This window comes from Gossypium hirsutum, chromosome A13, assembly GCF_007990345.1.
Source record: "Gossypium hirsutum isolate 1008001.06 chromosome A13, Gossypium_hirsutum_v2.1, whole genome shotgun sequence".
NCBI classification, from domain to species: Eukaryota; Viridiplantae; Streptophyta; class Magnoliopsida; order Malvales; family Malvaceae; genus Gossypium; species Gossypium hirsutum.
In genome coordinates, this window is record NC_053436.1 from 93059937 (window position 1) to 93087184 (window position 27248).

The 27248-nt window shown below is 32.4% G+C and overlaps 2 protein-coding genes across 3 annotated transcripts; one reads left to right on the forward strand and one right to left on the reverse strand.

Annotated features, from left to right (window-relative positions):
- Positions 1-11460: 11460 nt before the first annotated feature.
- LOC107898320 (pectinesterase QRT1) lies at positions 11461-13128 on the reverse strand. 2 transcript variants are annotated; one of them, XM_016823836.2, is made up of 5 exons: positions 12681-13128; positions 12401-12596; positions 12102-12305; positions 11798-12033; positions 11461-11712 (listed from the first exon to the last, which is right to left on the reverse strand). In XM_016823836.2, exons 1-5 carry the CDS (start codon positions 12977-12979, stop codon positions 11676-11678), a joined length of 972 nt encoding a protein of 323 aa, XP_016679325.1. In that variant the 5' UTR covers positions 12980-13128; the 3' UTR covers positions 11461-11675. The 2 variants fall into 2 exon arrangements, with proteins under 2 accessions (XP_016679325.1, XP_016679324.1); XM_016823835.2 differs by having other exon boundaries at positions 11461-11720.
- A 4102-nt stretch (positions 13129-17230) lies between these two features.
- LOC107898602 (histone H3.2) lies at positions 17231-18025 on the forward strand. Its single transcript, XM_016824103.2, has one exon. The coding sequence runs from the start codon at positions 17489-17491 to the stop codon at positions 17897-17899; it is 411 nt and encodes a 136-aa protein (XP_016679592.1). The 5' UTR covers positions 17231-17488; the 3' UTR covers positions 17900-18025.
- The last annotated feature ends 9223 nt before the right edge of the window (positions 18026-27248 follow it).

Consider the following 27248-nt stretch of genomic DNA (forward strand, 5'->3'; position numbering starts at 1 on the left):
CTTGGGTATGGTCCAAATCATTCAGTTTTCCCAAAAGTTATTTCCCCAATTTACTTTCTGTGCATTCTTAGTTTAGTAATTAGTTTAGATAAAACAAACCCCTTTATTTTTTAGGCTAGAAAATAAAAGAAAGTTAATACTAGTACCTTTAGTTCCTTTGGGTTCGACATCGCGGTCTCGCCATAAGCTATACTACAGTTCGATAAGGTGCACTTGCCTTTGTCTTGATAATAGTTATTTTTCAAGAATGGACATTCATAAATTATAAAAATTATCACGATTCACATCACATCAATCACCGAAATGATCGTAGATAATTTTTTACAAAATAAGTTATCCCAATAAACCGAGTCATTTAACTGCTTAAATTTATTCAGTAAAAACATAGTTAAGTTTATACTAAAACCTGAATTAAATGATCGAATGAAAATTTGAAATCAAGTCTATACCACAGTTTTAATAAAATTTTACGGTCCAAAAACCTGATAACAAATAGAAACAAACTGATAATTTGTTTTTCTCCGAGACTGTCTGAGACCTCCGCATACCAAGCCTAGTGTCAGAATTCAAAATAGGTACCTAAAAGGGAAACACTAAGAGGGGGTTAGCTACACGAGCTCAGTGTGAGTTCAAATCAATACTAAGAATAGAAATACAATACCCAATTCAATATCGATTAACTACAGATATATACTAAAACATGAGGTAATTTCATGACCAACGTCCCAACAGAACGTAACATTTCAAACACACACCACATCATACCTAAAACACCCAGTCATAATGTATTTTCAGTCAGACAGAATACAGTCAAATAATTAAACACCCAAAATGCTCAAACAGATGCGTATGAAAAGCAGTCAAGCAATAAAAGCCACCCATTCTGCCAATACACTTCTTCATCCCCCAATCACACACCATAAGAGCTGTTAAAGCTTATCCAACTAAAACACACCACATAGGACTTGGAAAGACCCATCCAACCCTACACACCATGTAAAAGTCATTCCGGGTTGCCCGGCAACAATGACCTGCCACCCCGGGTTGTCCGGCAACGGTAGCTTATCAACATACAGTTCAACTGTCGAATCAAATAAAGGTACACAAGAAAGCTGACGTACGTGCCGTACAGTGCAAAAAAATGTTGTAAAAATATGTTGCAATAAAACTACTAGATCATATCGGAATCAGACTCCCTTCACTTCGCAATCCCACCCAAAATACTTTATGCAAGTTTATGTATATATACATTATCACAACAAACACTGAGCACATCTACAGACAGTCAGATAGAAATAGATATGTACACACACCCAACTAACCGGGTTCAGAGTCAGACAACTCTCACAACAATTACAAACATCACATAAGCCGCAGCCCAAATTCAAGTATTAATTACCCTCACTGAAGCTTAGCCAAGGGTTGAGGCACTCGGACACAATTTTCAGATCAGAAACACACACACAGAATCAAAATAAATGCCTTATAACCACACACTCGTGTGCTCTGGCCGTGTGGAAATATGCCTAGGCCGTGTGGAAATATGCCTAGGCCGTGTGGCAGGTCAAAAGCTCATGGGAAGAGGGGAACATGGCCATGTGGCTGAGGCACACGCTCGTATGAAGAGAAACATATGACCATGTGACTGAGGCACACGCTCGTGTGGACCAGGGACATGGCTGGGGGAACAGGCCTTGTAACTCACTGTCCACTTGCACTAAAATAGAGTGCAGGGTAGACACGGCTGTGTGAAGGTCTTACACGCCCATGTGGGATCCCTAAATCCCCAAACTAGCCACACGGCCGTGAGGCCAGGCCGTGCGATGCCCAAAATCGCCTAGGAACCCTAATTCCCAAAAGCACCCTAGAGCAGCTTAAAAATGTGCTTTCAACCACGAAGCACTCCCCAACCCTCGGTAGTTCAAAAATATACCAAACCATATGTATTCTAAGCACAAGACAACGATACAACATCACAAATAACAGATCTGTGAAGACTCACACACACATTATCGACTTTTCACAAAGTCAAAATAAGATTCACAATAAAGTAGAAGAAGGTTCGAAACCCACACCTGAATTGATGACAGAAGAGAGAAACTCTTCAATATCTACATAGTGAAAATCGTTTTCCCCAAGTAAACAGTTCAAAAGAAAAATCAAGAAAAACCAAAAAAAGAAAAAACAAAGAGAAAAGGAGGAGGAGAACGTTCAGGAGAAAGAAGGAAAAATTTTCTCAAATTAATTTGATTAAAAATAATAAATAATTATTATTACTAACTAAAAATAAAACAAAAAAATAAAAAGGCTCTCCAAAATGCGCACCCAAAGACTCGAACCCAGAACCTTGAGATACACTAACACACACTCAACCAATAGACCAGCAGGCTTATTCTGTCACTTAATGCACCACTAAACACAATAGCGCAACCTTCTCACTGACCCTAACCACAAACCCAAAAAATTTTAACCCTAAAATTCGGGGTGTTACAACTTAGCCCTCCTTAAAGAAATTTCGTCCCCAAAATTTTTAACCAACAGAACAGTGGTATATCAAAAGCTACATCACTACGCTCCCACTGCGTACTCTGGCCCGAGCAGAACCAAATCAAACCTAAGACCTCATACACATACCTAAAACACTTAAACACTAACGCAAATACACAGTTGTCCTATCACACACAATTTCAACACTCTAATCTAAGCGTTGAAACATTCACAATCATACTTGTCTCAATATCGTTGAGGACACTTCTAGATCTGATTCTCTATAGACCAACATCGAAGGCATGCTCCCGCCTTTTTCCAACACTTGTCTGGATGACACTTGTTACAGTGCTAACAAAACAGAGTGCTCGAACCACTACCAGCACCCTCCGTAAAACCGCTATTGTCACTCAAATGCATTCTAACACGCTTCAAAGAACGAGGGTCCAACCTCGAAGGACTGCGATCTCTTTTCTTCCTACAATCCACATGCCTAGCTTGAAGCGTTTCACTAGCCTCCCTTACCTTAGCCTCGAACACTTTCTCTAGTACTTCCCTCACTACCCAAGTCAATGTCTCAGTACTAAGCTCCGGGTTACCGCTACCCAGAGTTGGCAGATTTGCACTGTCTTTCGACTCCTGAATAGGCTTACGCCCCAGAAAAATAGATGACTCCTCGCTGTCTTGCTTACTTTCAAAATCTATATCCATTCTGTGGCTAACTTAAGATATCTACATTTTCAGAAAACAACACAATTTAAATACAAAAATATATATTTCTAATCTTACAGTTTCTAATTTCTACCTGAACCAGCATTGGAGTCTCAAACAGTTCATTTCCGTAAAACATTTCCCAAAACACAATCATTTCAACTTATTGTGGTAAAGTTTCTCAAAATTTTCTTTTTAAAACAACCACATGCACGCACAAATATGTAAAAACATAGGCCGAGTTTTTACAAACCTGGCTCTGATGCCACTACAAGTAACACCCTAAACCTAGCCTAGAAGTTTAGACCGAATCCTGAATGTTCATTGATCACCAAAATGATCGTAGGTAATTTTTTACAAAATAAGTTATCCCAACAAACTAAGTCATTGAACCGCTTAAATTTATTAAGTAAAAACACAGTTAAGTTTATACTAAAACCTGAATTAAATGATCGAATGAAAATTTGAAACAGAGTCTGTACCACAATTTTAATAAAATCTTACACTCCAAAAACCTGATAACAAATAGAAACAAATTGATAATTTGTTTTTCTCCAAGACTGTCCAAGACCTCCGCATACAAAGCCCAGCGTCAGAATTCAGAATAGCTACCTGAAAAGGAAACACTAAGAGGGGGTAAGCTATACGAGCTCAGTGTGAGTTCGAATCAAGACTAAGAACAGAAATACAGTACCGAATTCAATATCGATCAATTACAAATATATACTGAAACAGGAGGTAATTTCATGATCAACGTCCCAATGGAACGTAACATTTCAAACACACACCACATCACACCCAGAACACTTAGTCATATGCGTTTTCAGTTAGATAGAATACAGTCAGATAATCAAACACCCAGAATGCTCAAACAGATGCATATGAAAAGCTGTCAAGCAATAAAACCCATCCATCTTGCCAACTCACCTCTCCTTCCCCCGATCACAAGCCATAAGAGCTATTAAAGCTCATCCAACTAAAACACATTACATAGGACCTCGAAAGGCCCATCCAACCCTACACACCATGTAAAGTCATCTTGGGTTGCCTGTCAACAATGACCTGCCACCCCGGGTTGCTCGACAATGATAGCCTATCAACATACAATTAAACTACCGAATCAAATAAAGGTACGCAGTAAAGCTGACGTATGTGTCGTACAGTGCGAAAAATCGCTGTACGAATATGTTGCAATAAAACTATTAGATCATATCAGAATCAGATTCCCTTCACTTCGTAATCCCACCTAAAATACTTTATGCAAGTGTATGTATGTATACATTATCATAGCAAACATTGAGCACATCCACAAACAGTTAGACAGAAACAAATATGTATACACACCCAACTAATCAGGTTCAAAGTCAGACAACTCTCATAACAATTACAAACATCACATAAGTCGCAGCCCAAATTTAAGTCTTAATTACCCTCACTAAAGTTTAGCCAAGGGTTGAGGCACTCAGACACAATTTTTAGATTAGAAACACGCACAGAGAATCAAAATAAATGCGTTAGAACCACACGCTCGTGTGCTCTGGCCATGTGAAAAAATGTCTAGGCCATGTGAGAGGTCAAAAGCTCATGTGAAGAGGGGCAAACGGTCGTGTGGCTGAGGTACACGCCCGTATAAAGAGAGACGCATGACAGTTTAACTGAGGCACACGCCCATGTGGACCAGTGACATGGCCGTAGGAATAGGCCGTATAACTCACTGTCCACTTCCACTAAAATAAAGTGCAGGGTAGACAAGGCCATATAAGGGTCTCACACGCCTGTGTGCCCACTAGACACGACCGTGTGTCCAAAACAGACGTCCATGTAGGATCCTAAATCCCTAAACTAGCCACACGGCCGTGAGGCCAGACTATGTGGCACCAAATCACTCAAACCCTAATTCCAGAACACATACGCCCATGTGCCCTAAGGGGCACGGCCGTGCGAAAAATGACTATTTCCCCAAATCAGCCACACGGTCGTATGGCCAGGCCGTGTAATTCCCAAAACAGCTTGGGAACCCTAATTCCTAAAAGCACCCGGTTGATGTGTCTCGGCACACGCCCTTATGGCCACCTGTATGGTCATGAAACCACCCTAGAACAACCTCAAAAAACATGCTTTCAACCACGAAGCATTCCCCAACCCTCGGTAGTTCGAAAATATACCAATCCATACATATTTTAAACACAAGACAACGATACAACATCGCAAATAACAGATCTGCGAAGACTCACACACACGTTGTCGGCTTTTCACAAAGTCAAAATAAAATTCGCAATAAAGTAGAAGAAGGTTCGAAACCCACACCTGATCTGACGACGGAGGAGCGAAACTCTTCAATATCTACGCAACGAAAATAGTTTTCCCCAAGCAAACCGTTCAAAAGAAAAATCAAGAAGAACCAAAAAGAAAAGAAACAGAGAGAAAAAAAGGAGGAGAACGTTCAGGAGAAAGGAGGAGAAATAATTCTCAAATTAATTTGATTATAAATAATAAATAATTATTATTACTAACTAAAAATAAAACACAAAAAAAGGCTCTCCAAAATGCGCACCCAAACACTCAAACCCAGAACCTTGAAATACACTAACACACACTCAACCACCAGACCAATAGGCCTATTATGTCTTTTAAACGTTCCACTAAACACAATAGCGCAACCTTCTCACTGACCCTAACCACAAAACCCAAAAACTTCTAACCCCAAAATTCGAGGTGTTACACACCAAGTATTTTGAAATTAAAAAATATATTAAATGTAAAAAATGTGATTTTTTTAATAAAAATTATTTTAAAGATAAAATGTGAAATTGATACCAATAGAAAATTTTAACATGAGTATTTTATGACATCATCAATAAATCAATTTTAATAGAAATTGATAATGATTCAGCATGATTAAACAATTTAATAACATAAATAGTACAAAATATGAAATCTAATTCAATAATATAAAGATCTTGTTGTTCATTATTAGGAATTTCTTCTAACTAATTATTAGAACTACTTCCTAAATTAAACATAAATATATATTCTTCACTATATGTATCAGAATTTGTTTCTGATATTAATTCGTAGAATATTTCCTCTTCAGAGCAAATTTTTAAATTTTGTTCTTCAAGTGTTTTAATCATTTTTATTGCTCTTTTCCTTTTATCGAGACTATTTTGTGCTATACGACCTTCGTCACATATAAACCATTTAATTTTTTTTTTATTTTTAGAACTTTTATAAGTTTTTCTTCTAATAAATCTTTTATTCTTATTATTACCGGAATTTTTTTTATCTTTTTCCAAGGTTTCCATCTAACTAGATTATATCTTCGATTTTTCTTTTTTTTATAAGTATTAGGATGTATTGATTTACATCCGAATTCCCATTCATTTTCTAAAATTTTTGTATAATGTTTATTACTTAATTTATGCTTAACTTGTTTAAAAGCCTTACTTTGTAAGCAATAATTAGTTAATTTTTCTGTAACACCCCTAACCCTTATCCGTCACCGGAACAGGTTTACGGAGCATTACTGGAATATACAGAACAAATACAATCATTTTATATTATTTAACATTCATCTCAGAAATTATTCATAAAGTCCCTTATATGAGCCCTCGAAGCGCAAAACATACATTAGAAATAAGTCGGGACTAAACTGAGTACTCAAAGAATTTTTCGCAAAATCTCAAAATTTTTCCAAGGTGCAAGGGACACACGCCAGTGTGGTCAGGCCGTGTGGGCATTCGAAATAAGGCACATGGAGGTGTCCCAGCCCATGTCCGTACCCGTGTAACTCTCTGACTTAGGTCACACGCCCGTGTGTTAGGCCGTGTATAGGTGCAAAGGTCATTCGGCCAAGCCACATGCCTGTGTGCCAGGCCGTGTGATCAATTCTGAGCATTTTGTTTTGAAAATTTTAAGATGCAGGGGACACATGGCCAAACATGACTGAGACACACGTCCGTGTGGACGAAAATAGGTCATTTCCAAGGCCACATTTCTCAACCAAACTTGGCATCACCTAACCAAACATTTTTGGACATCAATAAACCATAATAAGGCATTCAACCAACCAAAATTAAGCTTTATACTTAACATATTACCATAACCATTTAAAAATCTTTACTTACCAATTTTAATCCAAGCATCAATATGTTTATAAATTATCCATCATTCAACCATATTAACTTACATTAGACATGATAAGGTCTTACTTACACATCAAAACATGTTCATCACAAGCCATTACAATGGCTAGTTACAACACTTATAAGCCCACATTGGCCAAATTATCCAATACATTCATTATAACCAAAAGTAATTTACTATTTATATCGAAATAAACCGAAAAATAGTGTGATGATGCTCCGACCAACAGTCAACATTTACGAGCTTTCGAGTACTTAGAATTGGGAAAATAAAACAGAGTAAGCATATATTACTTAATAAGTTCGTATAACTTGGAATTTAACTTACCATATAATCACATTAAAGGTAAGCACACCAAAACATATTCCAAACAACTTGGCTAAAAGCTTAAACACATATCCTCGTCAACATGTTAGTCATGCATTTCAAAGAAATATCAAGGGACATATATGAGCTCATAACAATAGAATTTCCATATACATATACTTTCCATATCATGGATTCATATAACATGTACAAACCATTTCCATATATTTCAGATATATTCAGTAATAATTCATTCCGAATCCATATTATCTCATATCAAAACTTTGAGCTTTGAACCATTTAAAATCTCGATGTATACAAGGGTAGTACACACAAAGTGTACAAAATTGTAATCCATCAATTCATATTCGAGAATGCTCATACAAGTACATAAACGGGGAGCTCTCTCTCGAGCCATATAAAGGGAAGCTCATAAGAGCTATAATCAGGAAGCTCATGCGAGCCAATAACGGGTAGCTCCAAAAAGCCATTAATCGGGAAGCTCTGGATAGCCATATATCGAGAAGTTCAAGCGAGCCATATCGGGAAGCTCTAGAGAGCCATTAATCAGGAAGCTCATGAAAGAGCTTTTATCGAGAAGCTCACGAAGAGCCATATAACGAGACGCTTATAAGAGTTGCAGTGTGTCTACAACATATAACGGGAAACTCGCAAGAACCATTTAACGGGAAGCTCAAGAGGGCTAATAACGGGACGCTCTTTTGAGCTTTGGTGTGTCCGCAACACATGCAGGACCATGACCAATTTGGTAACCCTATATCTATCAAATTTCATTTATTCAAACGGGACTTTAACACTTGTCGGATATATTTGGATATGTGTTCAATACTTATACATGACAATTATACATTTCACACACAACAATATTCAATTTAAAACATTTAAATACACAATTTAGTTACACGAACTTACCTTGACAATGTTCGTGAACTTGTATGCTACTAATCTGTTACTTTTTCTTTACCTCGACCTAACTTCGTATTTGGTCTATCTGATCTATACGAATGAATTTAACATCAATTTAATACAATTCATACTCAATTCAATCCAATTCACATCTTTGGAAAAATTATCATTTCGCCCCTATACTTTTAATTAATTTCAATTTCATCCCTAGGCTCTGAAATTAAATTCCATGCAATTTAATCCTTATTCCAAGCCTAGCCAATTTTTACATATAATATTAACAGCCTGTGTATTTCATAAAATTTAGAATTTTTCCATGAATTTTCATCTTTACAATCTAGTCCCTAAATCATAATTTCATCAAAATTCACTTTACAAAAGTTGTTTATCTATCAACAAACATTTTCTACCATAAATTTCATAATTCATAATACTTATCCACGGAAAACCCTAGTACTTTGGTAACATTGCAATTTAATCACCAAGATAGCTAAATTAAGCTATTACAATCTCAAAAATATAAAAATTACTAAAAACGGGACAAGAAAACATACCTAATTGAGTAAAATAAGTTTGCTAGAACTCAATACCCATAGCTAGGGTTTCCATGATTTTCATTTGGGAAAGATGATAATATGATGATATTTTCATTATTTTATCATTTATCATCCTTTATTATTTCACTTTCCAATTTAGTCCTTTTCTTTAATTAATTTTCCATGGATGAATCATCATACTTATCTACTAACTCCTCCTAATGGTCTATTTGCCATATAAGGACTTCAAATTTTGAATTCTGTAGCTATTTGATACCTATAGTTATTAGAATTCAACTTTTGCATTTTATGCAATTTGGTCCTTTATCAAATTAGACATGTAATCAGTAAAATTTTCTTAACGAAATTTTTATACGACATTCCTATCATAATGCGGACCATACAATAATATTAAAATAATTTTCCTTACGGACTCGAATTTGTGGTCCCGAAACCACTGTTCCGATTTCACTGAAAATAGGCTATTACATTTTCTTTTGCAAAATTAATTTTATTTCCTATAGAATCTATAGTATCTGTATCTACACCTGATATTTTGCTCTGTTTTTCAAAATAAGAATAATATTTTTTTTTATAAAAATCTCATCCTATAGTGGTGGTAAATTATGAAAATACTGGTTTTTCCAAAATTCTATTTTTTCATTTTTATAGTTTTCGATATTCATGAAGAATTTTTTTAGAAAAATCTTCTAAATATCTAATGTCACATAATTTAATTTTTGACAATACGTAACAAGATAGACTATCTTAATACTTTTTATCAGTAAAGCCACAAAATTCTGTTTTTAGAACATAGATTAATTCTTTTAATACATCTTTGGGAGTTTGAATCTGATTGATTGACTGTCCTTTTTGTTCAAGCAAGAACAATAAATAACGAAGAATTAATATGTGGATATAGTTCAAGAAAATTTAAAACAAATAAAATTAATTATATTATATTTGAAAAAGAATTATTAACTATAAAGAAAGGAATAAAAAAGTTTCTTATATATTTAGCACATCAAAAAATTATCAAAAAAAAATTGATAATTAGGCAGTTAAACATTTCTTTACTAATAAATGTTTGGAAACTATACCAAGAAGAATTAGATGGTATAATGAATTATACACATTTAATTTTAAAATTTTATATGTTAAAGGTATTAACAATATTATTGTTGATTATCTTAGCAGACCTTATGAATAGAGGTAAACAACCTCTAGAAAAAGTAGGTGAATGGACTACCATTAATAAAAAGACCAACAAAGGGAACACCTTCAAATCAAAATATCCGAATCAAGGATTTGTATCAATACCTTCAAAGTATCATTTTATCTTAATCAAGGATATTATGTTCAATATCCAATGGTAAGACAACCTATTGGAATTTCAACTCAATTATCATTTCCATCATAATCGGTAAGTCAACTACAAAGGTCCCAAGATCCAAATTCAATATACCAAGCTAGTTATGCTGAAATTATTCAAGGGGTAGAAAATTTTTGTGCAACTGACATTTTGTTGAAACCACAACAAATACAAGAAATAAAATACTTTTGTAATCCAGGTTTACCCTTAGAATTATATAATTTTATTAATGAAATATGGAAAACCCATATTATTGAGCAAAGAGCAAACTTTAGAAGAGCTCTTACGAAGTTTTCACAATTACTAGTTGAAAAAAAACAACTAGAAATTAGTGATCGGGAAGAGCAAAGATCATGATTTATTGTTAAAATCTATTTTATATTGTGATCAGGAAGAACTAGAAATTAGTTTTTTAGATATTAAGGAGATAAACGATCTTCTTGATATATCCCAATGCTTATTTATAGAGAACGATTAATCCAATTATAAATAAAATATTTAGATGATGTTTATATAATAAAGCTAGAATTATTCTATATATAGAAATATTTTTTAAAATTGATAGAACTATTTACAATCACGCTCAATTTCAAAAAGCATTTTCTGAATATTTTTTACAAGTTATGTTTTTACAAATTATCTAGATTGAAATATTTTCTACTATAAAATTTGAACTTGATCATAAACTATTTGATATAAACTATATTGGATGGAGTTTTATTAAAGAAATAACAGTTTAAAATTTTTCTTTTCATTTATTAAAAGAATTTTTAATATTTATTAAATCTATATTATTATGTATGATATATGAAGATGACTTTTTTTTATAATTTTCATCTTGAAATTTATAGTCTTATTGGTATAGCTTAATCAAATTTAGACTAAAAATGAAAGACTTGAAAGCCGGTCATTCATTACAGTTGGTGTCAAATCTAAGTTCATGGTTCTTTGCGACAGGACGTGCAAAGATATATATGAAAGAACTTTTGGATTGCTTTTATTGAGTTAATTAAGAAAAATAAATATTTGTGATTCGTATGTGGGGGAGATAAGACTAGGCCTTGAATAATGAAAAAGAGAGAAGAACTTATAGTTTCAGCCACTGTTTTCCATCTATGAATTTTATGTCCATAAAAGGTTTAGCTTCTTCGTAAGTAAGTTTCTTTGACCATGGCACCCTTCCACTTGTATCAGATCCTGTTCCCCAGCTCTGGAATTCCCCGAATTCTACAGTCCTGGAAATGTCAAAATTAGAATCAAGCTTATAAATTAGATTCCTGCAGTGACATTTCACTGGAAATGGAGATCATACTTGTGCCTTAAAGGGTCGTTCCAGTCGCTCCATCCAGCAGGAATTATAACATTGTCAAAATAACAGTTAGAATATATAGTTCTTGAATAGTTTCCCCAAGCTCTTCCCAAGTAAACTTTACCACTTCCAGTGATTATGCAGCTTACAAATGAAAAACCTGTATTATCATCTGGTAAATCCCTGTGGTGTGCTGCAATGGCTCCAATCTTTTTAGCTGTGGATTGAATCAAACATTCCTGTTTTTCCAAAAACCATTCCACCCTCAGTTTCATGACCCTCAAACAAAAACCTTTGAAATTTGTACCTGATACAGTGATCTCGACTTGCCAGAGATGAAATCCACACTGCCTTGAATTACTGAATGGTAGAAGTAATGTGATCCAGTTTCATCTAAAAGTGTGTCTTGTCCCCCCACAATCTTGACCTTGTAAAACATTGCCTTGTCACCATAAATCCTCAGTGCCACTGCTTGCCTTCCAGGTTCTCCAGGAGCTCCAATCACTGTATTCTGTACCAAAGCATCAAACTCGATTTATCGTATTCAACACCCATGTCCAACACATATCCGAACATGAGTATGAAAATGGGTAATTCGTTTATCACCTCAAATGTGATGTCAGTGGCGCAGAAATAATCAGATCCTACTGTGACAGAAGCTGATCTGTAAGTTCCCAAGCTACCTCCATTGCTGTTCCTATCAGAAGCTTTATCGTGCCATGAAATTATGGTGTTGGCCATTTGACCTTCGTTCCCTACAAATGATATATACGGTTTGAAACGTGGAACAACTACTTTCTCCCTGCAAAAATGGGATCAAATCCAAGGATTTTTATACCCAATCGAACATGACTATTATTAACTGCGAAATATACAAACAAATTACCTGTAAATTCCTGGAAGAATATAAATCTTAACTCTTTGTTTATTATATTCAGGAACCATGTTTACTGCTTCTTGAACTGTGATTGAATCTCCACCGCCATTTTTATCAACCACAATAACTCGACTCTGATTATGATAGACTGTTGAAGTATTCAATCTTATTTTATGTCCATCAACTTTCATGTCATCCCAACTGATGAAATTCTTCACATATATTTCATTAGTCTTCGATAAACCAACTCCAAAACAAGAAGCAAAAAGGGTCATAATAACCATAACCAAAACGCAACAGTAGTCCATAACTTGGATTCTATTAAAGCTTTGTCATTAGAAAAAACCAGAAACCAATAAAATCCCATCTTCTTTCTGTGTTTTCAGTGTCTGGGATTTATATTGTGATAGGTAATCAAAGCTTGCAAGAATCATTTTAAAAGTGCATTAAAAGGAAGTTCATGAGAGTTTTGTGTATTAAAAAGAGGCTTTAAAATGTGTTAATTTAGAGTTTTCCTGAACATGAAGAAGGTGGTTTCTTGATGTTTTAGTTTATATAAAATGGGAAGCAAAACAACAGTTATGCATCTTTTAGCTGAAAAAAAGGTGATTTGTATTATTGTATACAAAAAACGAGCTTCTTTCCATGAGTGTTTTTCTCAATTTTCAGCAAGTCTAAATTACCGTATGAATCTTCTCAGACCCGCAATTTTTAAAATGTATTCATACATCTTTCCTTCTGAATTCCTAGAAATGTAATAAATAATGAATTGTATGATTTTATAATATTAGAATGAAAATAATTAAATTAATATCGAGTTAATTTATAACATTAACTCAATCAAATATATTTATATATATAATTAATTGAGGTAATAAATTGCGCATAATAAAAATTGAATTGGATAAAAATATTAAAATTAAGTTTTAACTAATTGGTAATTTAAATATTTTACTAACTCAATTTGTTTGGATTCAAATCCCATCCTATACTTTCTTTATTGGTTTTTAAAATAAAAAAATTAAATTACCCTCTAATTATAATTCATTTTAATTATAAAAGGACAATTTCATAATTTCCTTAAATGAGTTGGTAACCCATAAAAAGATTAGATTACCCACTAAGCTTAAAAAGCTAAATACTAAAACCTAACCATCGAGAAAAGACTAACAACTAAACTAAAAAGATTGGTAAGAAATGTTGCTCTCTTAAACTTACAACAAAAGTGGCTTTAACACAACCAATTCAACCTTAGGTCTTTGACAAAAATGTACTTGGAACATGTGGGTTGACTTGAGTTTTGAGTTGGACAAAACACTAGCCGTATAGGGATTTTCACCCCGTCAAGCAGTGGTGTTGTGACATCCAAGTTTCAGTGTTGCGACACCTTCGATAGTGGTGCATTCTTGGCTCTGGGGTTCTCAATGTCGCGACATTCACTGGCCAGTGTCACAACATCCTCGGTGTTGGCCATGATGTCTTCACTTCAACAACCTTCAATGATATCACGATCTTGGAGGCTCGATGTCGTGACTTTGGGCTCAATCTCACGACACAACACCCTAAATGTCGTGATTCACTTAACGGTTAGCTCTAGGTTGATTTTTTTTTTGAAGTCTTGCACCCTCGAGACAAAAGGAAGCTCGATGTCGCGACATTCTAGCATAATGTTGTGAAACCAATGTCAAATGTAGCTCTCTTCAAGGTTTTGCCATCTTCGTCTCTCTACACTAACTCCAACACACCATTAGGTTCTCAATGACACCATTTTGCCACTTTCAGTCTCAAAATAGGTAAAACCATAAAAATGATTATTAATATTAGGAACTTAAAACTATGAAAAATATAGAAAAGACTCGTAAATTATTTGAGAACAACTCGTTAAGTGTTCTAGAGAGCCTAATTTGATGTATTAAATTATGACAAATCAAACTCCTCCACACTTAAGTCGTTGTTTGTCCTTAAGCAAACACTTAAAACACTAACACATGTAACATAAACAACTCTTAAACAATGGAGAGACTTGACAATCAATTGAAGGGTATGTACAGTGTAACTAATTATTCTACCATACAATCTAAGACTAATGCATCATAAATTCATAATTTTGGAAGCAAATCAATTAATTCATAAAGTTACAGAGTGAATAGATATAAAAGCAATCCCAGAAAAGCAACATCCTTTATATTATTCCATCAAAATAAGATATACAAATATGATGTATATATACACGAAGGAATTTAAATTATTCATTTCTCACTAGGTTCTACAAGTTTTGGTTTTATAAACAAAGATGTTAAAGTCACATAAAGCTTTTTGGCTTGTAGCATTTTGAGGCTTAGGTTGGTATGAGTTCAAGGAAAAGATTGGCTCAAAACGGTTCAAGCACTGAGAATAGTATAACACATGGCATTGTTCTCATTTCCTCCCACATGTGATTATTAAGCTCACCACCTTATTTCTCTTTCTCTCACCTCCCTTTTTTTCTCCAACAACGTGGAAGATATGGTTTGATATTGACAAGTACAAACAACTTAGCGAACAAGTGTGCATTATGAAACTGAAAAGTTAATTTTAAGCTCATGAATTGATTTTTCACTTTGAGCACATGCTAAAAAATTTTCACTTTTCACTCACAATGCTTTTATCTCTATCCATGATTTTATTCACTCGCTTTTGCTTTTGACTCTCACATTGCTTTTGTTCACTCGACGTTTTTCATTCTAAGCACATTTTTGCAAGAGTCTATACACACTGTATCGAACCATCTCTTCACTATTCGCTCAAATTCAATTTTTTAGAATCGCCAAATTTGTTTCTACCTAACTCTTAATGTTCGTGGCTTGACGTCCATTTTATAATGCATTTTAAGATTAATGATCGAGAAGAGTTAAGTTTTTAACTTAGTTTAGGCTCAAGGTTTAAAAAATGTAGGTTTATCAAGATTTGCATTCTTGTGACAAAATCTTGCCATGGAAAAGACAAGACAAACTGAAAAATTTATCATGAAATTCTCTTGGTTTTCAAAAAATTATTAAATTTTTTCGATTTTTCTAGATTTCAATCCAACGACTAATTTTTTTAAAGTTTTAATTGACGACTATTTTATTTCAATGAAACTTTTTTGTTAGCGTGACAAGAGATAAAGGGAAAGCGCGTCTCGTAGGACATGCTTTCCCCCTTTCTTCTGCCATATAAGTAAAATATGTTTAATGTAAAGAGCGTTTATACCTATCATATCCAAAATTGACCTATTTTTTCTAGATTTTAGAGAAAAAGACTTAATGTAAAGAATATTTTTATTGCACTGCACTGTTCATCTAAACCTACCCTAAGAAAGATAAGGGCAAAAGCAATGGAAAGGACTTATTTTTTTATTTTTATTTTTTTGTGTGTGTACTCAAATTAGCAAACATTGTTGCATTAAAAAATGAATCCAGAAACAAGAACAAACCTTCAATACCAGAAATGTATTTAGTTTCTTCCATTTTCTAGCTCAGTTTCCTTTCGTTTCCTTTATTCTTCATTCTCGTTTAAGATTCATTCCATAATTGTTTGGTTCTCTATTTCCAATTCCATTACTCAACTCAAGAAAAGAAAAACGTAACATTCTTTTTGGGTAAGAAAAACCCTCCACCCTTCCTTTTTAAGTCCCCGCAAGTTGAGCATAAGATTTAAAGGCAACAACATCACTAGAATTAATCTTCAACTTGGTCATCGGTGAGTTTTTCCAACATAACCTCAAAAACAATCTACTTATTGATATACACAGAAGAAAAAAAACAAGAAAAGCTGACCAAAAATCCCAAAGATCCCTCTGACTACCCCCATTCCAAACCCCGTCACCATTCACCGTTTGATGATCCGCCTACCACTAAGATAGCATTTTTCTCATGTTATTTCACTATTAATTAAATGAGGCATAATTAGTGAATCATCTCTATAGGTGATTAGATGTTTTAACAATATTCTTAATTGTTTAAAATATTGTTTTGTTTTAAAAAAATTAGCGCCTCTTTTATTGGTTTAGAAACCCATTATGTATATAAATAATTTCTTAAAAATAATTAAACAATTTGAAGTTCATGGTTTAGCACAATATCAATATTCAAAATTTAAATTTTTTTTTAAAAATTCAGAATATAATTAAAAGAATAACATAGCAATAAATTAGAAAGTAGTATGAAGATAAATAGTCATTTTATATTAAATGTTATTTTATGCATGAATAATTTAAAAAAGAGATCGTGATAAGATTACATTTTATACTACATTTTAACACTGTTCAGAAGTGTGAGATTACGAAATAATTAAAATATTAAGAATATAAATACTATAATCTAATTAAATCAGTTAACCACATATTCACTTAAAATTATACTAAAGAACATAAATATGTATGATAGTTATGACATAAATATTTAATTAACACCTAATGTTTTGAATATAAACCTCCTAAAATATACCCAATGAAATCTCATTCTTGATTAATAATATTTACTTGGCCTTCAAACAAGTATAAGCTCACAGTCGTTTTGTGAAGGAAACTCAAAATTTTCAAAGATATTTGGCGCCTGAATAAAAAAATTCTATTGGTCCAATTCAATTCACGCAAATCAAATCTAAGTCACACCTTCTCTCGACCGTCCGATGTAAAACAAAATAAAAATTCTCCCCCCCCCCCCATTTCCAAATTTCAAATCTCCAGCTGCCCTCTATTTAAAACCCCAAATCCCTCGTCACGTTTCACAGCCCAAAACTTACTCTCATCTTCTCAAGAAACAAACAAGTCATCACTTAAACCCACTCAAACGCAAATGGCACGTACCAAGCAAACCGCTAGAAAATCAACGGGAGGCAAGGCGCCGAGGAAGCAGTTAGCCACAAAAGCGGCGCGAAAATCAGCTCCGGCAACCGGTGGAGTCAAGAAGCCGCATAGGTTCAGGCCAGGAACTGTGGCGTTACGTGAAATCCGGAAGTATCAGAAGAGCACGGAACTTTTGATCAGGAAACTCCCATTTCAGAGGTTGGTAAGAGAAATCGCCCAGGATTTCAAAACAGATCTGAGGTTCCAAAGCAGCGCTGTTGCTGCTCTCCAGGAGGCCGCCGAAGCTTACTTGGTTGGACTTTTTGAAGACACCAATCTTTGTGCTATTCACGCTAAAAGGGTTACTATAATGCCTAAGGACATCCAACTTGCTCGTCGCATTAGGGGTGAGAGAGCTTAGAGTTATTTAAGATTTATTGTACTAATTAGATTTCCATGAATTTGTTGTAGGATTTAATATCCAAAACGTGGAGATGTAAAGGCTTTCCTTGGTAAAAGTAATGCTATTATGGCAATTTCAGTACTATATCTCGATGCTATTTTTGGTTCTTTCATTAAAAAAATTAGTAATATTTTCTACATTGAGTGATAAGTTATTTATTTATTTTATTTAACATTTTTTTTAAAAAATTTATAAAGGAAAAAAATGAAAATGATTATTAAGCATGTTAGAAATTCATTTTCAAATGAAATAAAAATTTTTAATAAATTATCAAACATGCTTAAAAAATTAAATCACTGAATATATTAATAATTTTCAGCTGATTTGAATTTTTCCATAGATTATCAAACAAGACTTTAGTAAAAAATAGTTTAAGTTTTCTTTTTTGATTAAATTTTTTATGTGTTTTGATTGTTGGTATAAAATTTTAATATTTTAAATTAATTTTTAAAATTTTATTTTAATCATTTTAATTTTTTATGTAAATTTAAATTTAATAATTATTGAATTTAATTAATAAATTTAAAATTTATATTTACAAATAAATAATTTCCACGTATGAATTTTTTACTTTTTAAATAAATCATTGATTTTTGTTTAAAGATTATTGATCTCCTAACTGTTGCATTAAATGATCCTTAATTCAATTAAAAAATTAGATATTAACTTTGTATCATTGCTAACATTAAATTTTAGGTGAATTATTTAAGAATATTGTTGTTTTTATTTTGATTTTTTAAATTTAATTATTTTAATTAAAATAATTATTTAAATTAATTATTTTTATAAATTTTTGTTAATTCTTTAATATATTATTGACGTCACATATTAATCAATTAAGTGATTTGACATGTAATTTTTTTTTACTTTTAAATTTTGACTAAAATTAAAAACTTCTCTATAAATAATCTAAAATATATATATTTTTAGTTTATTTGTAATATAAGAACGGTCGGTTCTCATCACCACTTCTCAAATTTAGACTACATATTCAAATTAATGAAAAATAAACATAGCAATCAAAATTACAAACAAAATTATCCCTGGAGCAATAAGTCACATAAAATGACAAAATTCAATAGCCAACAAAAGAAAGAAAATACAAAATTTTAGATAACGTATTCAAATTAATGAAAAAAGAAAACATCAACAACAGAGGAATCAAACTCAGATCTAGACGAAATTTTGGAATAAGAAAAATGAGAGGCACACGTAATGAAAGAGTTATTATACCTATTCTAGTATCACACCAAATTTGACATTGAAAAAAACAAAAACTATCCCTGTGAATGCAAAATTAAGAAATCAATAGTTGGTGATGAGGAAATTAGAGGAACTTCGAGGAAAAGAAACACCCACGATTGACGGCCGCAAAGTGGATTTGTAGAGGAAACAATAGCTTAAAAATCTCACGCTTTAATCATTTAATAGTTTAATGTGTAATGTAAGTATTTTTTTGAATTAATCAAAATTTTAATGATAGTGATTAATTTGAACAATTATTTTAGTTCAAGTGACTAAATTAAAAAAATTAAAATGACCAAGTAAAAATTAACGCTATTTTAAAGTGACTTGTAGTGTAATTTATTTTAAATTCTATCTTTTATAAATCTATTAAAGACTTAATTTATGATTTCATTTTTGAAATATACTTTTTTTCCCTTTAATATCTAAACTTTTTTTTGTTAAAAAAAGCGCTTTTACCGTATGCATTTATTTTTAATTTATTATTTCATAAAACATTTTTGTTAAATTTTTTTTTAAAAACATATTATTATTATTAAATTATTTTTTTATTAAAATTCGTATTCTACTCTCCCTCTCTCAACTCACTGATGAGAATCCAACTGTACAAATGGTATGCTTTTTTCATGGCTCGGTGACACCAATGGCATGAGCTCGTTCGTAGATGACAACATCGAGAGGAATACCGAAATCACCAAATTCTTTTATTAAGCTTGCCAAGCTTTGCAAACCAACAGACTCGATTAAGGGACTTCGCCTGAGCAAACTGATCCTCGTCGAAGCCGTTAGATATTATCCGGAGAACGATTGAGATTTTTGGGTCGTCGGAATGAAAGGATTTGGAGATGAAAACAATTATTATCCGTTTTTCTTTTTTGATGATAAGAATTTGGAAACTCAAAAATCTTGAAACTTATAATAACGATATTGAAACCTAGATATTTTTATGATAAGAATATTGAAATCCACAAATTATCCATATTTTTCTATTATTAGGGATAAAATATTTAATTATTATATTAGATGAAGATGAATAACTACTCAGAATTTCACGAACGCCAAGAATTTGATTTTTGTTATAAAAATATTTAATTATTCCTGTCGAAGAGAATTAACTTTTTTTATTAGGAGAATTTTTTGAAGTGTCATTCTAACCTAGACCTCAAACAATAGAAGTATTATATATGGGGTGTTTATACTCGGTTTTAGCCTATGATTTTGTCTCCTGACTTCGAGAAAAGCCTAGAGGGGTTCACAGAGTTTATAGGGAGCGACTAAGGTCCACCAAGGAAATGTTTTATTATTTGGCCTTGGTAAGGTTCGAACCCATGTCAATTCCCATTTCAAACTTCAATTATTTAATTGTAATTAGTTAAATAATAATTTGAAGAAATTAAATTAATTCTCAAATCATCTTTTGTATTTAGTGAGAAAACACATTTACTACAAATAGTGATAGATGCGATCTATTTCTCTTCATCGTTTTCATTCATCCCATATTATTGGTTCTTACTTGCAATTCATTTATGATTATCTCAAGCTAGTATAGGGACTTATTGAACATATATAATTAGGGCTAAAATAATTTGTAATTACGTTCTGACTTTTCGCCTATTATTATAATATTATTTAGTCACGAAATCATTCCACCAAAATATAATGACTGAGCTCTCCCTTTTTATATACTATTGTGAAAGCTACTTACCAAGTGTTTGTCCAATAACCTCATCGTAACTGTGTTATCTTTATAGGATATCCTTAATCCCTTTAAGATAAATTCGTTCTCCTAATATGATCCTATTTTATCTCATGTTAACCATTTTATCTTCCTTCATGAAAAGTCAAATACTATCAAATAGCAATTAAATCATTTATCACAAAGACAAATGACCCATTACCATGTTTAATTTTCATCTATCATTTAATGTCGAGAAGAGGATATCATTTACCTTTTAATTGAGCTATGAATTCCACTATTGTGGAATGATGCTACATACTACAGAAGTAGTATACCCAACATATCAACTTTCGACTCTTTATCTATTTGAACTTAAGCTTTTATTTGCATCAAAGTATATAAGTTATGCATACATAATCCATCATCCACTTAGGATTAAGGTGTGCTACACTATGAACGTCACAAGTGAATAAATCCCAAACGAATCAATTCTACTTGAGTCCAGTCCGATGTGATCTGATGTACTACTAGTCCAGTCAGTCACATCTTTGTTTCTATCTTTTGGAAGTCATCTACTCCAATTCCCAAGACAAAGTTTCTCCCTAATTGGACTTGATAAACTTCTTATTAGTCTTTCAATCAATTTGCTAAATCCCAAATAGACTAATGACATGTTCATATTATCTACTAATATGAGTTGTTTTTCTATATTACGATCCAACCATGTAATACCACTTAATATTAGTTAAACATTAGGTAATTATTGAGCCAATATTTTCTTTCATTTTGCTTTGCATGCAAAAAGCGTTGAGGACAATATACAAATATATTAATGAAACTAATGGATATTTTATTAAACCAATTTGTTAGAAAAATATAAGCATATATAAATGAAAAAACTATACTAAGGGCACTAGGTCCCAATAGTCTCCCACTTGCCCTAGTAAAGTAGATGAGTCATATTTCACATTCCCATACTCTCTACATGTTTCTCAAAACTCTTAGCACTAGAGTCTTGGTAAACGGATCCACAAGGTTGTCTTCTAATGCAATTTGACTACATCATTATTCCGTATGCTACTGCCTCCCTTATGATATGATACTTTCTATCAATGTTTTTTGTTCTCTTGTGGTTTTTGGTTCCCTTGGTGTTAGCTATTGTCGCATTATTGTCACAATACAATATGATAACTTTGTCCATGCTAGGAACGAATTTAAGATCTGTAAGGAACTTTAGAAGCCATATTGCTTCTTTTGTTGCCTCAGAAGCAGCCACATATTTGGCATCCATAATGGAATTGGCAACGCAACCCTACTTGACACTTTTCCACACTATGGACTTGTTGCCTAGGACAAAAACACAACCCGATGTTGATTTCCTTGAATCTTAACATGTTTGGAATTCAGAATCTGTATAATCGATAAGAGTGAAATCTCCTTCAAAATATACAAGCATATAATACCTCGTGCTTTGTAAATAATTGAGTATATGTTTAACTGTTTGCTAGTGTCTTGTACTGGGATTCGTCTAATATCAACTCACCAACCCTACTGCAAAATAGATATTTGGGCATGTGTATAACATAGCATATATGAGATTTCCTACCACTAAAGCATAAGAAACATTTTTCATATATTCTCTTTCTTCCGCTGTCTTAAGACAGTCATCCAGATAAAGATGAAAACCCGATAGACAGGGTTGAATTCCATTCTTTGAATCGATCATTGCAAAATGTTCCAATATCTTTGTCTATGTATGAAATTTGAGATAAAACTATCACCTTGTTCTTTCAATCCCTTAGGATTCAAATACCTAGAACATAGTTAGCTTCTTCCAAGTCTTTTATACTAAACTGTTGGGTTAACTATAATTTAACTGATGACAATGTCCCTACATCATTTGTAATGAATAGATTGTCAACGACATATAAAATGAGAAAGACCACCTTTCCATCCTTAATAAGTTTGTAAACACAAGGTTCATCAACACTTTGCTCAAATCCATAGGTATCAACTTCTTAAAAATCATCCATGAATTTAACACCCACAGGAGTAGAGTTCTTGTTCCCTCACATCAATTCCTTTTTTGTGGCTGAAATGTATAAGATTCTTGATAACCCTAAGAAATTGTCGATAGCAATTCAATAGCAACAAATATCGAGTTCAAACCAATGTCTTTTCAACGTCATAAAAATGACTGGACAATAGATTTTACACATACTATTCAATACAAAGAAAGACACTTGACATTCGTGGGTGTTGAGATAATCATAAAAAAATATTTTTAAAAAAATTCAAAGCTTAAAAAAACTAAAAAATCAAATACATATTTTAGTGCGCCAATCAGTGATGGGAAAGAAGAAAAATCAAAATTTCAAGTTTTAGTTTGTTTCCCCCAACAATTTATTAGTTACTAAATTCCATCACCAAATCCAACTCATTCCTTCAAACCTTTTAATTTCAATTTACAAAATCAAAACCCTTTTCACATGTTCCTTGGTTTTATAATTGTTTTTTTTGCAAATAATTTTCAATTTTCGTATTCTTTTCCTGGAGCTTTGGAATATTTTATTATTTTTAAATGATATTTTAAAAATTTTTAGGCATTTTTTTTATTTTATTTTTTTAAAAAATAGCCTTTAAGATTTTCTTTTTCAAAATTTTGGAAAATTTCATTGAATTTTTAATATTTTTTGGATTTTTAGAAAGTTTTAAAATTTTTAAAATTTTTAAAATTTTTAAATATTTTAAATATTTTATAATTAAATTTATTTGGCATGTTATATTTTGATTATATTTTTTTTATTTTTTATGTGATGAGATTTTTTTACAAAAATAGTATAAAAAAATTAAAGAATATATTAATGAAAAAAATAAAATACGGAAAGAAATAAAACATGAAAATAATAACCTTTTTTGGGGAAAGTGGTGCTGGCGGGTTTTTTACTAAAATAATATAAAATAAAATACAAAAATATTTTATTTTAAAAAAATAAAATACGAAAATAAAAAATAAGAACAAAAGGCCAAAACTAGAGTTTTTTACTAAATTAATATAAAATAATACTAAAATAATACATTTGAAACATTATATACTAAAATAATATAAAAATAAAATACGAAAATAGGATACTTTAAAAAATAAAATCCGAAAATAGAATAAATAATAAAAACAAATGGCCAAAACCAGAGTTTTTTACTAAATTAATATAAAAAAAACACTAAAATAATATATTTAAAACATTATGTACTAAAATAATATAAAAAATAAAATCCGAAAATAAAATAAAAAAAACAAATGGCCAAAATAAGAGTTTTTTACTAAATTAATATAAAAAAAATACTAAAATATTACATTTGAAACATTATGTGCTAAAATAATATAAAAAATAAAATACGAAAATAGTATATTTTAAAAAACAAAATTCAAAAATAAAATAAAAAATAAAAACAAAGGACCAAAACCAGAGTTTTTTACTAAATTAATATAAAAAATACTAAAATAATACATTTGAAATATTATGTACTAAAATAATATAAAAAATAAAATACGAAAATAGTATATTTTAAAAAATAAAATCCGAAAATAAAATTAAAAAAAAGGCCAAAACCAAAGTTTTTTACTAAATTAATATAAAAAAACACTAAAATAATACATTTGAAATATTATGTACTAAAATAATATAAAAAATAAAATAAGAAAATAGTATATTTTAAAAAATAAAATTCGAAAATAAAATTAAAAAAAACAAACGGCCAAAATTAGAGTTTTTTACTAAATTAATATAAAAAAACACTAAAATAATACATTTTAAACATTAGTACTAAAATAATATAAAAAATAAAATACGAAAATAATATATTTTAAAAAATAAAATCCAAAAATAAAATAAATACCAAAATATATTGTACTACATGCTGGGTATATTATCCATATTATAATTTAAACCAAAATATTTTACTTATTATCATTTTAAAATAATAATAATATTTGTATTTGAATTGGATATATTTATTATTTTAATGTAGTATGGCAAAAAATATGCTGTCGGAAAAACGGTTTGGTATTTTTTGTAATTAAAAGCAATATATAAAATTTAGTTATTTTGATAAATATTTAAAATTCATCAAATATTGAAATTAATAACTGAAATTTATTTTGAAATTGCAGGCATCGCAATGGCTTCATTGATTAAGAAAGATCCTCACATAGCTGACACAGTTAATAATATGATAATATATTGTTATTTGTTACTCACGGATTCTATTAAAAAACGATCTATGTAATTTACGGAAATAAATTATGTTATTATAACTCTTTTTTGAAATTTAACATTATCAAGGCTCGTACCGCGTATTAGGGGGTCGAGTGAATGGTTTAGGATATTCCCCGGATGCACGATTGATGCCTTACTTGGAGCTAGCTGGATTCGGGTCAGCAGCATTGATCCGAACGTTTGATTTGCGGTACGATTTAATATCTGCATTAGTCGAGCGTTGGCGTCCGGAGACCCACACTTTTCATTTGCTGTGTGGGGAGTGCACTGTAACTCTAGAAGATGTTGCACTGTAACTTGGGCTCCCAATCGACAGGAGTACCGTAACGGGCATAAGTGCGATAGCTGAACCGGCTGCACTTTGTTATAACCTACTAGGAGCCTCGCCCGATGATGATGAGTCCAATTTTTTGGTTTTGAAATTTACATGGCTGAAAGCAAATTTTGAGCATTTATCAGTTAATGTCACTCAAGAAGAGTTGATGTACGCAGCTTGAGCGTATATTATGCATATTATAGGGGGTGTATTGATGCCCGATGCGAACAACAACAGGGTTCATCTCATGTATTTACCTCTATTAACTGATTTGCATAATGTTTGCTCGTATAGGTGGGGCTCCGCAGTTCTGGCTATGTTGTATCGCAACAAAGCCTCATGCCGTATAGGCGGATGCCTTATATTGTTGCAATTATGGGTTCTTTATCGGATGCCATTTTTGGCATCGGTTAGTCACCAACCATACGTATATCCACTAGTGAACAGGTGATAAAATTTAACTTGTTGTTAATTGATAGTTTATTTATAATGATACTATTCTAACGATATTATATTTATTTGAAATTTATTTTCGTAGATGGAGTATTTATCCGGGTATTCGGAGGTCCTACACTATCCCGATATATCGTTGGTTGATTGAACAACATGCCGGCGAAGGGGTAAGCTATACCAATATTCGCGACATGTAATTACTTTATATATCTTACTCAAATCGTATGAAATTTTAACCATGGTATTAATCGTGCAATTTATTTGGATGCCATATCGTAGACCAGAAATTGCAGCTATTATACCATCGTCTGCCTACATTCATTCTCAATTGTGGTGCATTAATGCACCAATTATCAGTTTCAATGTAGTCGAGTGGTAACACGGGGATCGAGTACTACGACAGTTTGGTTGCATCCAGTATATCCCGGATCCGCCAAGGGAGGTGGGGAAGGTTCACGGCATCAACAAGAGAGGGAAACATGGAATGCATTAGAGGGTTGTGCACCGGAGATATATTGCGGTGTGGAATAATCGGATGGGTCGAAGACCTCGGATAGATATGTCTTCTGATTTGCAACCATCGTCAGAGTACATGCAATGGTACTTTAGTACGGGAAAGCCATATTTACTTGGTGCCCAGTCGTCTGTAGTCCCTCCGCACGTGCAGCGGCCTAGGGCATACGAGCCAGTGGCCGATATAGAGCCCGATCCACAGCCGTATCTTGAGCCCGAGCGAGAGGTGGAGCCCGAGGCACAGCTGGAGGCCAAGTCCGAACGATCACATTCACATTCAACTGATACTTCTTATCATCCGGATTTACCGAGCAATGGCTATTTCCCGAGCTAGTCAAGGGGCAGATACCATTACGGGTTTGATATCTTTGGGTCGTATCCATCGCAGCACAACACTTTTCTCGGCCTGTATCCACCGCAGTACAGCACTACCCTCGACCCATATCCACTGTAGTACTCCACTCCTCTTAGGTTATATCCACTGCAGCATGTCACTTCTCCCGGCTCAACTTCATCGATGCCATTCGAGCCATATGATTTTTCTTCCATGTATCAGACACCCTCACCTGCGACTGAAGAGGATGTTGGTCGTCGCGATCACCTACAACGTGAATGTCGACCTCCGAATAGGTATACCCCTAGGACCACACCATCGAACCATCAACTTTAGGGGTTTCTTGGGTTTTGATATTAAAAGGTTTGTATTTTTTTGTTATATATTTAATTAGATTAATTAGAACTTTGAAAATTGTAACAAAATTTAACCATAAAGTAAATTAGATAATTTGGACATTTTGAACATTAAAGCACTAAAACTTAACAAAC